Consider the following 15,556-nt stretch of genomic DNA (forward strand, 5'->3'; position numbering starts at 1 on the left):
CGCCCTCGCCCCGCCCCGCCCGGCTCGGCCGCCAGAGGACCCGGAGCTGAGGCGCCCCGGCCTGCGGCGGCGGCGGGGACGATGTGGTTCTTTGCCCGGGACCCGGTCCGGGACTTCCCGTTCGAGCTCAGCCCGGACCCCCCCGAGGGCGGCCCGCCTGGGCCCTGGGTCCTGCACCGCGGCCGCAAGAAGGTGAGCGCGGCCCCGCTCCGCAGGCCGCGGCCGACCTCGGCCTCGCCTAGTCAGCGCCGCCGGCCCCGCCGCGTCGCGCCCCGCCTGACGTGGCTGCGGAGCCTCCGGGGCAACCGGCCGGGGGAGGGGGACGGGCAGTGCCGACGTGGCGGGCGGAAGGACCGAGGGACGACCGGCGGACGGAACCGGGGTCACGTGGGCCCGGCTCAGTCCCTAAAGGCTGACCTGGGGAGATACCCGGCGGCGGCCCTTTTCTCCCGCCACTTGTCAGCTCGGGGGCCCATCTCGGAACTGGAGTGGTCGCCTGGGCCCGGCCCACATCCCTGAGGTCCCTCTGTCCTACCCCAGGCCACAGGCAGCCCGGTGTCCATCTTCGTGTACGACGTGAAGCCCGGTGCCGAAGAGCAGACCCAGGTGGCCAAAGCTGCCTTCAAGCGCCTCAAAACTCTCCGGCACCCCAACATTCTGGCCTACATCGATGGGCTGGAGGTACCTGCTGCCCAGGCTGTCCCATCCGTGCCCCTCACTTTCTCCCAGGCTCCCAGCCTTGTCTTCTGCCTTCCTGCCCCTCAACTTCCACCCCTCCTGCCTCTGCACCCCTAGATTTGATTTCCCCTTCTCCACCTCTCTCCCTGTGCCTCTCATCTCCCCTTCCTCTCCGGCCATGTCCCCTTCTTCAGACAGACAAGTGCCTCCATGTAGTGACAGAGGCAGTGACCCCACTGGGAATGTACCTCAAGGAGCGAGCGGAGGCCGGTGGCCTGAAGGATCTGGAGCTCTCCTGGGGGCTACACCAGATTGTGGTGAGGTGGGGGGCAGTGGTGATGAGGGCAGGGTGGGGGACTCCAGTTGCTGGAGTGCGATGGTTCCTTCTGCCCCCAGAAAGCCCTCAGCTTCCTGGTCAATGACTGCAGCCTCATTCACAACAACGTCTGCATGGCCGCTGTGTTCGTGGACCGGGCCGGCGAGTGGAAGCTGGGGGGCCTGGACTACATGTACTCTGCCCAGGGCAATGGCGGGGGACCCCCCCGGAAGGGGGTCCCTGAACTTGAGCAGTATGACCCCCCGGAGCTGGCTGATGGCAGTGGCAGAGCAGTCAGAGAGAAATGGTGGGTGACTGGGGGCGGCATGCCCCAACCTGCCCTATTCTGGAAGCTCCAGCAGCCTCGGGACCCCTCAACCAGCTGGCACTTCCCTGTCCCCTGCTGCCCAGCTGGGGAGGGACCTAGGGTCCTCAGGGAGGTAGGGCAGGAGAAACAAAGACGTATGAGCTGGGGTGGATGTCCTTGCTTTTCTGAGCCTCAGTCTCTTTATCTGTCAAATGGGACTAATGAGCCCTGCTTCTCAGGGCTGATGGGATGATCAGCTTAGTGTCTGGTGCCCAAGGCGGGTTGGAGGTCTGTGCTAGCAGGTGGCAGGGCCTTGAGCGGCTCTGGTCACACTGCCTCAGGTCAGCCGACATGTGGCGCTTGGGCTGCCTCATCTGGGAAGTCTTCAACGGGCCCCTACCTCGGGCAGCCGCCCTGCGCAACCCTGGAAAGGTGAGTGTCCGACCCGATCCCAGCCCCTGTCTGCCAGCCAACCAGCCCTGCCCTGACACTGACCCTTCTCCTGCAGATCCCCAAATCGCTGGTGCCCCATTACTGCGAGCTAGTTGGAGCCAACCCCAAAGTGCGTCCCAACCCAGCCCGCTTCCTGCAGAACTGCCGGGCGCCCGGTGGCTTCATGAACAACCGCTTTGTGGAGACCAACCTCTTTTTGGAGGAGATTCAGGTGAGCCCCCAACCCCGCCCTGGGCTTTGGTCCTGTGTCCTTCATCCCAGTCCTCCCTCCCCACTTTGTGGGCTCCCTTATAATTAGACCCTGGGGGACAAGCATGGACTAGGGAGCCAGGCTCTCTGGGTCTGAACCCTGGCTCCAGCTCTCATTTACTGTGACTTGTCAGACGCTCTTTCTACACTAGTACCTGCTTCAGAGGAACTCGGAGAGGATTCAGTGAGTGGGAAGCGCATAATATAAAGTCTGCCACATAGTAGGTGCTTAGTGACTGCCCCTGGCACTCCAGTAACTCCCCCTGTGCATACTGGCCTTGGCCCTGATGGATGCCATGCCTGGTGCTGTGCTGTGCTGTGGGCAGCGGGGCCAGGAGGAAGAGTCAGACCCAGATCCCTGCCCTCAAGGATCTAGCAGGGAGTAAATGGACCAGGTCCCAACCCTTAGGGACTCTCACTGGGAGAGAGGGACAGAAAATCATAAATGAGGAAATGTGTGCTCCCAGGATAGGGACAAGTACCAGGAAGGAAAATAGTGGGTCAGGGTGCTCAGGGAGAGGTTCTCTCAGGGGTGACATTTGAACTGAGACCTGAAGAGTGAGAAGGTGGGAGCCATGGCGATGGGAATTGGGGAAGAGTGTTCCAGGCAGAGGGAACAGCGAATGGAAAGATGTGAGGAAAGAATCCTTGGCTTAATCTCCTTGAACTTGAGTTTCCATATCTGTGTAATGGGGATAATGATAGTTTCTGCTGGCCTGTAGGTTGTTGTAGGGAATGCGGGGGGGAGGCTCAGCCCTGGATACCTGCTCTGACCCAGCTGGGTGTGGGGCACACGGAAAGGTGACTGAGAATCTGGAGGGGGAGAGGAGTGAGACACTTTCCTGACCTTGATGGAGCTGGTCGGGCAGGGAGGGCCTTCAGAGCAGGGGAACCTGAGCTTCATCCTGAGGGAAAAGCGCTGGAGGTTCTGGGCCCTGTGCCTCCTGGGCAGGTGGGGGCAGCAGGGACTTTGTCACCTGGAGTCCTCACGTCTCTGACTCTGCCAGGCCACCCTTCTTATAATGTGCTCCATAGGAAATGGGCTGTTTCTGGCCAAGCCCAAGGAGAATGTGGGAGGGCAGGGCCTTGGGGCCCCTCTTCCTGTCATTGGGCTGGCCAGTGGAGAGCGCCCAGCTATGCGACCTTGAATGCGGTTCGGTCTTCTCTGGGCGTTGGCGCCCCACGAACCTGACTGTCAGAGCACCAGGTCTGCCTCCCACGCTCGACTGAGGTACTCAAGTGCTAACCAGGTCCTCCTCCTTCCCAGCCAGAGGTCAGCTCTTCTGGGCCAGGCATCTGCTTGGGGAATGAGGGCACAGTAGAAAACACAGGAACTTTGGAAGCATATAGAACTAGGGTATAATCCCTAGCCAGTCACTCTCGGCTGGTGACCTCGAGCCTCAACCTCCTTGCATATACATGAGGGAATGACAGCATCTCTTCACAGGGTGCAGCACAGGGTAGGTGACAGCCCACGGAGTCAAACTCTTCCCTGTCTGCTGCTTAGCTGTGTGACTTTTGACAGATTCCTTGACCTCTCCGTGCCTTAGCTTCCTTGTTGGATTAAATGTGGATTAAGTTGGCACCTATCCGATAAAGTTGTGGGGGGGATCATTTAACCTGTGTAAAGGTTTTAGCATGTAACTCTGCCTGGCATAGTCTGTCCTCAGGAGATGTGAGTTACGGGGATTGTGGCCTCAGAGGCAGATTAGGGGGACCATTGAGCTGACGGCCTGGCCTGTCTGGCTCAGTGGGAGGACCAGGTCTCGGGGTTAACTATACCTGATCCCTGCCTTCCGCACGGCTTGCCACGAATACCACCCTGGCCAGGGTCACGTGGATGGACTAAGCCCCCTCCCCTGTCTGAGCCTTAGTTTTCTCATTGGTGTGCTGGGGTTAATGGCACTCACACCTTGGGTTGTTGTTGGTCAGGAGTAGAGGTGATGCTGACAAAGGTCTGATGGCCCAAGTGGCTGCTTTCCCAGCAACGGGTCAGGGGTAGTGACGAGAATGACAGTCACTGACTAGGCGCCCACGGTGCGCCAGGCACTGTGCTGGCAGCTTTCACGTGCATTTTCCGGTTGAATCTGCAGAACAAGTCAGTATAGTTATTATCCCGCTTCACAGCTGGAGGAACTTGCCCAAGGTCACGTGGTTGCTAAATGAGGGAGTTGGGATTTGAACCCAGGCAGTGGGGCTCCAGAGCCCGTATAGTTCAATTCTCTTTCAGGCTGGGGGCGACCCTCTGTCCCGGCCCATAGCTGAGGCTGATCTAGGCTGATCTCCTCCCCGTATCCTGTCCTTGATACCCCCAGATCAAAGAGCCGGCTGAGAAGCAAAAGTTCTTCCAAGAGCTGAGCAAGAGCCTGGACTCTTTCCCCGAGGATTTCTGCCGGCACAAGGTGCTGCCCCAGCTGCTGACCGCCTTCGAGTTTGGCAATGCAGGAGCCGTTGTCCTCACACCCCTGTTCAAGGTGAGCAAGGCCCGTGGGGCCCGGGGACTGGCCGGGTGGGTCTGAATGGCAAAGGAGAGGGCTCTGGGGGAGGGGCAGTCCGGTCAGGGCAGATCCACACACATGAGGGACTTCTTGCTGATGTCCCCTTGGTCCAGCAATCCAGGACCACTTGATCAGCTGTCAGGGAGGCTGGGTGGACTCCTTGTCCTTGAGGAGGCAAAACCCTGGGCCTCTAAAATTCTTTTTCCAAAGACCCTTTGCTTGAGAGCCCACAGACCTTCTTCCATTTCCCCAACACAGTGCCCTTGGCCTGACGTGTGCACTGTGTTTCCAAGGCCCAGGAGATCACCTGCTCACCACCCCACTTTCCCTCTTCCCTCCTGACCATTGGCACTCAGTTCTCTTGACTTCTAGGGGCTGGAGCCTCCCCCCACTCCCTTAGACCCCAGCCCACCCTTACCTGGGCACCTGCTCTTCCCCGCTCTGCCCACCCTGGGAGAACACTTTCCCCTGAAGGGGCTTGGCATGGGGCAAGAGGGAAGACAGCAAGCAAACCCTTATGGCTGGGAGCCTCCAGAAATCATAGGCAGAATTCTGTGTGCATGAGTGTGCATGTGGTACATTGGTGCCTGATTATAGGGAGGGGCACAGAGCTTTCATTAGTCTCCTAAGAGGGGCCTGGACTCGAAAAGTTAAGGGCAGGGCTGCCTGAGATGGAGTATGGGCAGAGGGGCTGCCGAAGAAGTGCCTGACGCCCTCCACCATCACCCCATTCCCACCCTGGGAGATCAGCAGGGAGTCCAAGGAAGGTAAATGAGCCCAGTAAAGTCACCCTGCTTCTGTGCATGTAGCCGAGCCCCCTCTTCCTGCTCTTTCCCAAAGGTGGGCAAGTTCCTCAACGCTGAGGAGTATCAGCAGAAGATCATCCCTGTTGTGGTCAAGATGTTCTCATCCACTGACCGGGCCATGCGTATCCGCCTCCTACAGCAGGTAGGGGCTGCGGTCAGACCCTATACCCCTCCACCCCACCCAGACCCCACCTTGGCTGCTGGGGAGACCCTTGTCTCACTTCCAGCCCCAGGCTGGTGGCCCGAGCCCCTGCCCTGGCACCCCAGAAACCTTTCCCCAAACACGCACAGATGAGGGACTGGTAAGACTAGGCTCTCAGGAAGTTGAGACCATCACGAGGTTCACTGGCACCTTTGGGAAGGCACAGCCTGCCCAGACTGCAGGGCCCCAACTGTCCGCCTCCCCCGGTCTCTTGACTTGGTCACTTTAGCTGTTCATAGAGTGGGGATAGTGTCTCCCCTGCCAATCCCTGGGCAGCTGGGAGCATCAGACAGGATCCTTGGGATCAAGGGTGGGGGCCTCTTATGAGCCAGCAAGTACCTAGAGGCTCCCAGGTATCATTCCCTCCCCAGCTGCCAAACACGTGAGCCTACCTCACGCCACTTTCTGGCTGGGGTTTATAACCCCTTTTATAGAAGAGACAGTAGAGGCTCTGAGAAGGGATATGATGCAGGACCAGAGGCCAGGCCCTCCAGCTGCCAGTCCTTGGTTCTTCCCAGCACCCTCCTGGCCTCTCTTCATCACTCTGCGTGGTCCAAAGGCCAGAGATAGGCCAGATGCGAGGTAGGGGGCTCAGGAGATGCGCCTGGCTAGCCGGCGCCTGCCAGGTGGAAAAACAAAGCCACGAGATGAGCTGGTGGCTGTGATCAGGGTTGGGGGTGCTGACTGTGTTCTCCCCCTCACTGGGCCACAGATGGAACAGTTTATCCAATACCTCGATGAGCCAACAGTCAACACCCAGATCTTTCCCCACGTTGTGCACGGTTTCCTGGACACCAACCCTGCCATCCGGGAGCAGACAGTCAAGGTGGGCGTGCCCTGGTTTTTGAAGGCTCAGAGAGGGCTCACTTGAGAGCACAGCAGCCTTGGTTTTGGCCTATGGGTCTGAGCAGGTTAAGGGAGGAGCAGGCACGACCCTGCATGTAGGGCCGGGCTCTGGGAGCAGCTCAGCAGCTGGTGAGGGAAGCAGGTTGGGATCGGCTTATAGTCCTCCGTTCAGCAGACACTGGCTGAGCACCTCTTGACTGAGCACCTCTTGTGCCTGGCTGGCCCTGTGCCCCATGCTGGGATGCACTATGTTTCATGGAGCATCTTTTTGAGGTGACAGGGAGTGGGCTTGGCACTTGTGTACTGACAGTACACAGAATTAGGAAAGGTACATTATGTTAGAAAGTGACAGTGTGAAGAGAAGGGTTTGCAGTTTTAAAAACAGCGATCAGGGAAGAATTTGTTAAGGAGGTATCGTTTAAGGAAAAGAGGCTTGGGATCAAGGCAGGTGGAGATCTGGAGGAAACGGGTTCCCTGCAGAAGGAACATGTGCAGAGGTCCTGGGGCCAGTGTAGAAGTAGTTCAGTAAGGTTTAGCATGGCTGAAGGGGCGTGGTTGTGAGAGGTGGAGTCTGAGAGGTAATGGTGGCTCAGATCTGAGAGGTGGCAGTGAGGGGACAGAGGGGCCACATTCCGAAGGTGGGGCCGACAGTATGTGCTGATGGATGGCTGCAGAGCCAAGTGTGGCTCCGAGGTTTCTGGCCTGGGCACCTGGAAGGGTAAGTTGCCATTTACTGAGAAACTGGGAGCCTCAGGTTTGCGGGAGGAGGTTGGTCTAGTTAGGCAGGTACAGATGTCTATTCAGCCGCTGGTTATTTATGTGTGAAGTTCAGGGAAGAAGTCTGGACCGGAGCTGCTCATCTGGGCTTTGTCAGCTAACAAGGGCATTCAGAGCCACGAAAGGGTAAGGTCACCTAGGGTGAGGTGAAAAGAGAAGAGGCCTGGTGAGCACCTGTGGGGGTCTGAACCGTAAGATCTCGGCCACAGGAGACCGAGAAGGAGCAGCTGATGAGGTCGGAGGAGAGTGAGGAGAGGGCAGGGTCCTGGAGGACCAGAGATGGCAGTTTCAAGGAGGAAGGAGGACTCAGGAGTGTCAGAGCTACTGAGGGGTCACAGCTGGTTTGGACGGAGAATCAGCCACTGGATTTAGCAACACAAAGGTCCCTGGTCACCTCCTGGAGCCAGTTGGTAGAGAGTGGGTGGGGGGCGGTGTTTCTGTAGAAGCGTGAGTAGAGTGCACACAAGAGAGAACGGAGGGAGAAGGACGGGAGACAGGGGTGTGCACAAACTTCGGAGGTTTTGCTGTAAAGGGGACAGAGAAGCGTCCCCTTCCACGGCATTCTGGGTAGGGGCCAGGACCAGGTTGGGGGGTAGGTTTGGGAGGTTCCCTCAGCACCCAGTGCCACTATTGGCCCACCCACCCTCCCCGGAAGCCACTTCTGCATGTGGTCTTTTGGCCGGCCGTGGCCCACAGTTTCCACACTCCTGCACCCACAGTCCATGCTGCTCCTGGCCCCAAAGCTGAACGAGGCCAACCTCAATGTGGAGCTGATGAAGCACTTCGCGCGGCTGCAGGCCAAGGATGAGCAGGGCCCCATCCGCTGCAATACCACCGTCTGCCTGGGCAAAATCGGTTCCTACCTCAGTGCCAGTGTGAGTGCCCTACATGGATCCTGGGGGTTCTCTCACTGTCCCCGGGGCCACAGTGTCCTCCAGGGCCAGGCCTCCTTGTGCAGGGGCTGCCATCCTCCCAGAGACCTAGGCCCTGGGTGCTCCCAGCCCAGATGTGTGAGGGTAGATTGAGGCATGTATCAGGTCACCCGGCCAGTAGGTGGTGGATCTGGGAACTGAACCCAGGCTTGCCCGGCCCCCTTGGCCTGTGTGCACTCCCTCAGCCAGGGTTTATAAACGCAGATGTCTGCAGCGCCCAGACAGTTAACAGGAATGAATGAATGGTGACGGTGGCCCAGGCCTCGGCCCCAGGGCAGCGGCTCCAGCCCCTGTTGTCCTGAGGCAGCATGAACAGGGTGATCTGGGAGGAGAAGCCCAGATCGAGTTTTCAGGAAAAATTCTCCTCGTTTGTTAGTGATTAGCTCACATTTTTCAGATTCTGGGGGAGCCCGTGGATGGCCTCTGCTCCGGGAAGTAGATCTGGGAGTTCTGGGTCCCAGTACTGATCCTGAACTCAGGAGCCCTCTCTCCTGCCTCACCCCAGACCCGACACAGGGTCCTCACCTCTGCCTTCAGCCGGGCCACCAAAGACCCATTTGCACCTTCGCGGGTGGCGGGTGTCCTGGGCTTTGCTGCCACCCACAACCTCTACTCGATGAATGACTGTGCCCACAAGATCCTGCCTGTGCTCTGTGGCCTCACCGTGGATCCTGAGAAATCCGTGCGAGACCAGGTGAGGCACAGCTGGGCCCGGGCCCTGGAGCGGAGGCTCCAGGGGGGCATTTGGGCCCTAGCTGGCCCCGCGGACTCATGGGAACCCTGGAGTCCCCAGCTTTGCCCCTTCCTACCCCATAGGCCTTCAAGGCCATTCGAAGCTTCCTGTCCAAACTGGAGTCTGTGTCAGAGGACCCAACCCAGCTAGCGGAAGTGGGTGAGTGGCCCCCAGTTGTGTGCCCTCTTCTCCATCACATCCTTGACTGTTACCTGTCAGAGCCCCCTTCCATGTCACTGGAGTCTCTGAAAGCTAGAACGACCTCGGAGAGCAGACCCGACACCACTGCTCCCCACCCCTCCCATCTTAGAGATGGGGGAGCACAGGCCTGGAGAAGGGGGGCCACTACAGGTTGCTCTGTGTCCGTTACTGCACTCCTGTCACCTTCCCCATGAGAGCCTGAGGTGACTATACTTGTCTCTTTTCACACTGCCCAGAGAAGGATGTCCATGCCGCCTCCAGCCCTGGAATGGGAGGAGCCGCAGCCAGCTGGGCAGGCTGGGCTGTCACAGGGGTCTCCTCGCTCACGTCCAAGTTGATCCGTGCACACCCAGCAGCTGCCCCGGCTGAGACCAACGTCCCCCAGAGACCCACGCCCGAGGGTGAGTGTGCCCCAGAGTGGCCGCATCAGTGACTGAGAGGGCTTGGGGGTGCTGGCACCTAGGAGCTATTACTGTCTGGCTTCTCCGGGGGTGGCAGTGGGGACGTAGGGGACAGGCGGGGTCTAGTCCCTTCACGAGCTGCTCTCTGCACCTTCCCCCTGACCCCAGAAACTTCTGCCCTGTTTTGAGACCTTCCTGGGGCCCAGTATCCGGGACCTCAGTGAGCCTCTGCTCCTCAGGACTTCCTGCCCCGGCCCCCGCCGTCGTCCCTGCCACATCCACAACCTCAGGCCACTGGGAGACGCAAGAGGAGGGCACGGACACAGCGGAGGACAGCAGTGTTGCCGACAGATGGGATGATGAAGACTGGGGCAGCCTGGAGGTGAGTGGGGCTGAGGGGGCCTCCCCAGGCGACTCCCAGGTAACTTCAGGTCAAAGGTTAAGGCTGCCTTCAAGGAGCTCAGGTGGGCTTGGCTGGTCACGCCTGTCCTCATCTGCACAGCATCCCTGCTGAGTAGGTGTCACGAGTGGCCCTTGTGGGTAAGAGTTGGCAGCTGTCCCCCACTAAGCCCCAGGGGCCCCTGGGAGCGGGGATGGAAATGGTGGCGGTTTTGGGGGCAGCCCATTTGTCTTCCTCACTCTCTTCTCCCTGTCCTCCAGTAGCTCCAGGGGTCAGTAAGGAGAGGCCACCCCCAGGCCTGTGGGGGATGGGCTGAGGATGGAGTGGGGCTACCCTGATGGGAATGGGGGCAGACCTTGGGGCCCGATTTCCCCATCTGCTGACAACAGTCTCGGGTCTGAGGCTGTGGGGAACGGTGTGGAACATCTAGATCTCATTCCCCAGCCTCAGAGGAGTGATGGCATGTCCACTCTATAGATGGGAAGCAAGGCTTGAGGAGCAAGTGAGATGGAATGCCAAAGAAGAAAGGGTGGAGCCCGTGGCTGGGAAGGGGCAGGCAGGCTTCCTTGCCCTTTGGGTGGGGGCTGGAGCGCCTATGGTCGCGCTCTCCTTCCCACACTGCAGCAGGAGGCCGAATCGGTGTTGGCCCAGCAGGAGGACTGGAGTACTGGGGGCCGAGCTAGCCGTGCCGGGCAGGTAAGCAGGGTGGGACAGTGGTGTTCCTGTGGGGGAGGGGGAGGCCAGCCATTGGGCACCCCCCACCATTGGGCACTGCCTCCCTATCTTCTGCAGACCAGCAACCTGGACCCAAAGTCCGAGTCAGACTGGAGCAGCTGGGAAGCCGAGGGCTCGTGGGAGCAGGGCTGGCAGGAGCCAAGTCCCCCGGAGCCACTGCCTGAGGGCACACGACTGGCCAGCGAGTATAACTGGGGTGGCTCGGAGCCCAGTGACAAAGGTGATCCCTTTGCTGCTGTGTCGTCACGCCGGGAGACCAGCGCTCAGGTACTTGGCACCTTTTCCCATGAGGGTTCGGACCGGGGTGGACCTCAGCCGGGAGTCCACCTCCACTCCAACCACACTTCCCTTTCAGCCGAGACCCGATTCATGGGGCGATGACAACTGGGAGGGTCTGGAGACCGAGAGCCGTGAGTGCTTCCCCTTCTCGTCCGGGCAGACAGACTGGGGGCAGGGGCAGGCTGGGAAGCTGAGGCCCCAGTGGTCCTGAAGCCCTCCGCCCACCTCCTCCTCCTCCTCCTGCTCCCAGGGCAAGGGAAGGCCGAGCTGGCCCGGAAGAAGCGCGAGGAGCGTCGGCGGGAGATGGAAGCCAAACGCGCTGAAAAGAAGGCAGCCAAGGGCCCCATGAAGCTGGGAACTCGGAAGCTGGACTGAACTTGCCATATGGGCGCTCGCAGCCGCGGGGAGCAGGCCCCGCGGATGTATTTATTGTACAAACCATGCCAGCCCGGCCAGCCCGGCCAGGCACATCTCACGTGTACATAATCAGAGCCACAATAAATTCTATTTCACACCCCTGTGCTGGGCTCAGTGTAGCCCCTCCCAGGAGGCTTGGGTATGGCGCTGCCCTGCGAAGTCCACGCCCACCACAGACGGGAACATCAATTCGCTTGGACAAGCCGAGAGTGCAGAGGCATGATTTGATTTATCAGTTTCCAGGAAACGCCCTCTGGGAGGAAGGACCTCAGTGCCTGAGAGTCCCAAACTCCACCTGCGAACTGGGCGGCGCCTGTAAGGGCGCCCTCAGAACTCGGGGCGCAGGAAGGGGTCTAAGACCCCCGGAGAGTTCCTGGGTCCGAGCCCGAGTTGGAACACAGGTGAGAGACTGAGTTCACCCCGAGGGTCAGGCGGGAACCCCTCGCTGATGGCTGAGGGCCTCGTTAGCGGCGGCGCTGGGGCACACAGGCCCCGTGTGGGCGGCTGCGTGCGAAGCCAGCTTTGCAGACGCAGCGGAAGGAGCCGCTTGTGTTTACGCAGCGCTCACTCTTGCACAGCAGCCCACGCTGGTTCAGTTCTCGGCACTCATCGATGTCTGCAGGTGGGGGCGACAGGTGCGAGCTTCGCCAGGGCGCCAGAGCACGCAGCCCCCTTAGCGTGTGGCCCCGTGCCTCCCCCGGGCTGCCAGCCTTGGCCCCGGCCCCTCCACCAACTTCTGGTCTTGGCCTGGGGGCCGGTCCCACCCCCGCGGCCCGGCTCACCGACACAACGCGCACGAGAGGCGTCGAGCTGGAAGCCGCCCGGACACTCGCACACGGCGCCGCCGGGCCTCGGCACGCAGCGGCCACTCACGCAGCGGCACTCGTCCGAGTCCTCCTCCGAGCTGTCCTCTTCTGTGCCGGTGGGGAAAATGCAGACATCAACCTTCACCTCTGCCAGCAGATGGTTGGGGACCCCCCGCCCCCGCACCCTCTCTGTGCCCTCCCGTTATACTCACCTCGAGGGGGCTTTCCTAGCAGCAGGGGGCTCGCGTCCCAGAAGGAATTGCTCTCACTCTGTGACGTTGGGCACTGGGACCCTGGGAGGAGCGGGGGCGGTCAGCCACGCGAAAGCAGCACCCTGGCTCCTGCCCCAGCACTCCGCAAACCCCGCTGGGGAGGCTCACCAGCGCTGCGTGGCGGGCAAGGGCGGCACTGGGCTCCCCAACCGCGGCCCTGACGACAGCAGCAGTCGTCGAAGGTGAGGGCTGGCCCGGCCAGGGGTCCCGCGCACATGCCATCTTCTCCGCGCTGGGCCCAGCACACGTCCCGTCGCTCCGGGGCACGCTCTGCCAGGGGAGACCTGGCTTCAGCTGGGGGGCCCGAAACGGGGACACTAGGTCCCTGCTCCAACCAAGCCTCGCGGGGAGCCGCGACCCCGGGGCTCCACCCGGCAGCCCAGGCCCTGGAATTGGCCCAAGACAACTCTTGCCCTCACCGGCTGGGCTCTCGGGGAGCTGGCAGTCGCGGCCGGAGGGCCCGGGCACCCAGGGCGGGCGGCACTCGCAGCGGTAGGAGCCCGGCAGGTTGACGCAGCGGCCAGGGCGGCACGCTGCCGGGTCCTGACACTCGTCTACGTCTAGGGGGTAGCGAGGGCATGGATGGGAGTGGCGGTCACAGCTTGGCCCAGTCCCCGCTCCCCTCCTGTTTCCCCAGCCGGCAGGCCAGGGCCTCACCCATCTCCTCCGGGCTCAGACACTGACGCTGCGCCGGGCTGTACTCGGCGGGGGGCGTGCAGGCACAGCGGTAGCCGCCGCGCGTGTTCTCACACACTCCGTTCCGGCAGTTGGACTCGTCCAAGCACTCGTCCACGTCTGTGGGGAGGAAAAGCACGAGTGGAGGGAACCAGCCCGAAGTCGGGTGGTTGTGCGTGTCTCCCGGCTGCTGGCCCACGGCCACTAGGACCATCTGCGCTCACCCACGCACTCCAGTAGGTTCCCGTCGTAGTAGAAGCCTTGCTTGCAATAGCACTCGTAGCCGGGCTGCGTATTCACGCACTTGCCCTCCTTGCAGATCTCTGCCCCGAACAGTATGCACTCGTCGATGTCTGCGGAGTGACAAACCGTGGGCGCCCTGCGGCCTCTACCTCCCGGGCCGCTCAGGCCCGCAGCCAGGGAAGTGTGGGCGGGGCTTACCGCGGGGGCGGAGCAAACTCAGTGGGAGAGGCTTTTCCGGAGGCTGACGGGGGCGTGATAGGGGCGGGGCAGACGATGACGGTGTGGGCGGGGCCTACCCCAGTTAGCACTACCGACCTCGGTGGGCGGGGCGGGGCGTGTCCGGTGGGCGGAGCCGTGTCGGGGCTTACCACGGTGGGCCGGGATGCCATAGTTGACAATGTTGTTGTCTTGGGTGTAGCCCTTCCCGTCTGGGCAGAGACTGTGGAACTCAGCTGCGGGGAGAGAGCGGCCGTGGGGAAGAAAGGAGGAGGGACTGAGCGCGTGCGTGCTTCTGTCGGGGCTCTCCGCCTCATTTCCCACCTATCCAGGGAGGGGCCATTTCTCCCTGTCCGTTTCCAAATGAAGAAACTGAGACTCTGGGAAGGGGAAAGGCCTGCCCGGCTCCTGACCTGAGCTGTACACTGGGCAGGGATAGATCTCGCAGTGGTCTCCCCAGCCAGCCCCCAGCGAGCAGCAGCACTCCTGCTGGGTGACATTGGTGGCCAGTACACTGTCGCAGAACACGGTGTCATCGAAGTTAAGGTAGCACTCCTTCTTGTGGTGGGGCTGCTCCACCTCTGAGGGGAGGGGAGGGCAGCTCAGGGTCCTGCAGACGGTCTTACTGTCCACGCTGCCCACCGACCTCATGCCCCGGCTGCCCCACTCCCTCGCTCCCCTCAGCCGCCCCGTCAGAGCCAAGCTCCATCCTCAATGCGAGGTTCAGGGCTCTCCTGTGCGGTCCAGGTCCACTGGACTCTCAGGCAAAAGGGATTTCTTCCCGTTCCCCAGATTCCAGAGGGTGGGACCAGGAAAAGTCTCTGAACCCCAGCTGCAGCTCAGGGGAGTTGTCTAGTCTGAGGAGGGGCCTGGAGGACACTCACCCTCACAGCCGTGCTGGTCCTGGGTGGGCGTGAAGCCCTCGTCACAGACGCAAACATAGGAGCCCTGCAGGTTCTCGCAGGCCCCGTGGGGAAGGCACAGGCCGGGGTCCTGGCTGCATTCATCTATGTCTGTGGGGAGTGAGGGAAGCAGGAAGAGTAGCTCCAAGGAAACCAGTCGCTTCTTGCGGGGGGGGGGGGGGGGGATGTGCCTCCAGGGACTCACACAAGTTCAGAACCCGAACTTCCACTTTGATCTCAAAGTGCACACAATAGGGAGTGCGCTCTTGCCTGTCTGTGCATGTGGGTAGATGTGTGCACATTCACTGTATTCTTCCCAAAACCTGCAGGGGCTGTTACCGGCAACAGAATGGAGCCCTCACTCTCAGCTTGGCATTCAAGGCCTTTGAGTTTGGTCTCCTGGTATCTTTCAATATCATCATCCTATATGCTAAACACCGGCACTCCCGAGTCTATGTTCAGGGCACTGTCCCCTAAAATCACAACTAGCTCCTTCCAGATCTCCGTGCTCTGACATACATTGTTCTTCGGGCCGGGAATGCCATCCCATGCTTCTCTCTACTTAGGGAACCTATTTATGCTTTAGGGGAACATAGACATGTTCCAAGTTCCAATTCAACTGTCACATCTCCGTTGCAATTAATCACCCCTCCAGACCTCTTTTGGCTCCCAGCACTCTGAACAGTAAGAATCAATTTACATGTCAACCTCCCCCAGTGGGAGTCCTGGATCACTGCTCTGTTCCTAGTACATAGTATAGAAGCTGGAAATAGTAGGTTCTCTGGAAACTCCTGTCCACTAATGCATGGAAAGGTCACCATGCAACTTCGTCATTATTACTGTTGCTATTGTGGGTGGAGTGGAAGGGTGAGTGAGCGGGTGGATGGACAGATGGATGGAAAGACAGGTCAACAAGGTGTCTAGGAGATTACTGTCATTCCCTGCCACTCCTCCTGAGGAACTCTCAGCCAATACCCCCATACCTTGGCACTTCCTGCCTCCTACCAGCCGGTGCCCCTGAGGACAAAGACATCGGTAGGAGCCATTGGTGTTGATGCAGTCACCCCCAATGCAGGCGGCAGGGAAGTCACACTCATCAATATCTGTAGGGGATCAAAGAGGTGGAGAATCTCATGAGCTGACCCTACTCAGCCTGAGGCTGCCGAGGCTCCCCCTCCACACTCAATCTGTGGGTCAGGTCTACACTCCACG

General features: G+C 60.4%; 2 protein-coding genes across 6 annotated transcripts in view; one reads left to right on the forward strand and one right to left on the reverse strand.

The window, feature by feature from the left end:
- SCYL1 (SCY1 like pseudokinase 1) lies at positions 1 to 11,327 on the forward strand. Of its 2 annotated transcripts, none has more exons than XM_045486755.1 (18): positions 1 to 192; positions 541 to 681; positions 873 to 995; positions 1,075 to 1,301; positions 1,643 to 1,733; positions 1,810 to 1,965; positions 4,319 to 4,477; positions 5,342 to 5,449; positions 6,222 to 6,335; positions 7,852 to 8,007; positions 8,570 to 8,758; positions 8,881 to 8,956; positions 9,235 to 9,399; positions 9,639 to 9,781; positions 10,424 to 10,495; positions 10,592 to 10,801; positions 10,890 to 10,944; positions 11,064 to 11,327. In XM_045486755.1, the coding sequence occupies exons 1-18, from the start codon at positions 82 to 84 to the stop codon at positions 11,186 to 11,188; spliced, it is 2,421 nt and encodes an 806-aa protein (XP_045342711.1). In that variant the 5' UTR covers positions 1 to 81; the 3' UTR covers positions 11,189 to 11,327. The 2 variants fall into 2 exon arrangements, with proteins under 2 accessions (XP_045342711.1, XP_045342712.1); XM_045486756.1 differs by having other exon boundaries at positions 5 to 192; positions 10,427 to 10,495.
- Positions 11,199 to 15,556, reverse strand: part of LTBP3 (latent transforming growth factor beta binding protein 3) — an 18,284-nt gene continuing 13,926 nt past the window's right edge. For 2 of the 4 annotated variants that reach the window (XM_045486752.1, XM_045486750.1), the window contains 11 exons: positions 15,328 to 15,447; positions 14,327 to 14,455; positions 13,856 to 14,023; positions 13,595 to 13,678; positions 13,208 to 13,336; positions 12,966 to 13,103; positions 12,728 to 12,868; positions 12,417 to 12,578; positions 12,249 to 12,329; positions 12,013 to 12,144; positions 11,199 to 11,846 (listed from right to left, as the gene is read on the reverse strand). In XM_045486752.1, coding sequence (XP_045342708.1) covers positions 11,695 to 11,846; positions 12,013 to 12,144; positions 12,249 to 12,329; positions 12,417 to 12,578; positions 12,728 to 12,868; positions 12,966 to 13,103; positions 13,208 to 13,336; positions 13,595 to 13,678; positions 13,856 to 14,023; positions 14,327 to 14,455; positions 15,328 to 15,447 — 1,436 coding nt within the window. In that variant the 3' untranslated portion in view covers positions 11,199 to 11,694. The remainder of the gene's footprint in view (positions 11,847 to 12,012; positions 12,145 to 12,248; positions 12,330 to 12,416; positions 12,579 to 12,727; positions 12,869 to 12,965; positions 13,104 to 13,207; positions 13,337 to 13,594; positions 13,679 to 13,855; positions 14,024 to 14,326; positions 14,456 to 15,327; positions 15,448 to 15,556) is intronic. The other 2 variants (XM_045486751.1, XM_045486754.1) reach the window with 2 other exon arrangements.

This window comes from Leopardus geoffroyi, chromosome D1 (assembly GCF_018350155.1).
Source record: "Leopardus geoffroyi isolate Oge1 chromosome D1, O.geoffroyi_Oge1_pat1.0, whole genome shotgun sequence".
Lineage (NCBI taxonomy): Eukaryota > Metazoa > Chordata > Mammalia > Carnivora > Felidae > Leopardus > Leopardus geoffroyi.

Bases quoted from the DNA above. Each gene is read 5' to 3' on its own strand.
- SCYL1 (XM_045486755.1), top strand. From the start codon at position 82: ATGTGGTTCTTTGCCCGGGACCCGGTCCGGGACTTCCCGTTCGAGCTC. The intron at 193-540 runs GTGAGCGCGGCC...GTCCTACCCCAG, and splicing joins TGCACCGCGGCCGCAAGAAG to GCCACAGGCAGCCCGGTGTC. The intron at 8,759-8,880 runs GTGAGGCACAGC...CCTACCCCATAG, and splicing joins AGAAATCCGTGCGAGACCAG to GCCTTCAAGGCCATTCGAAG.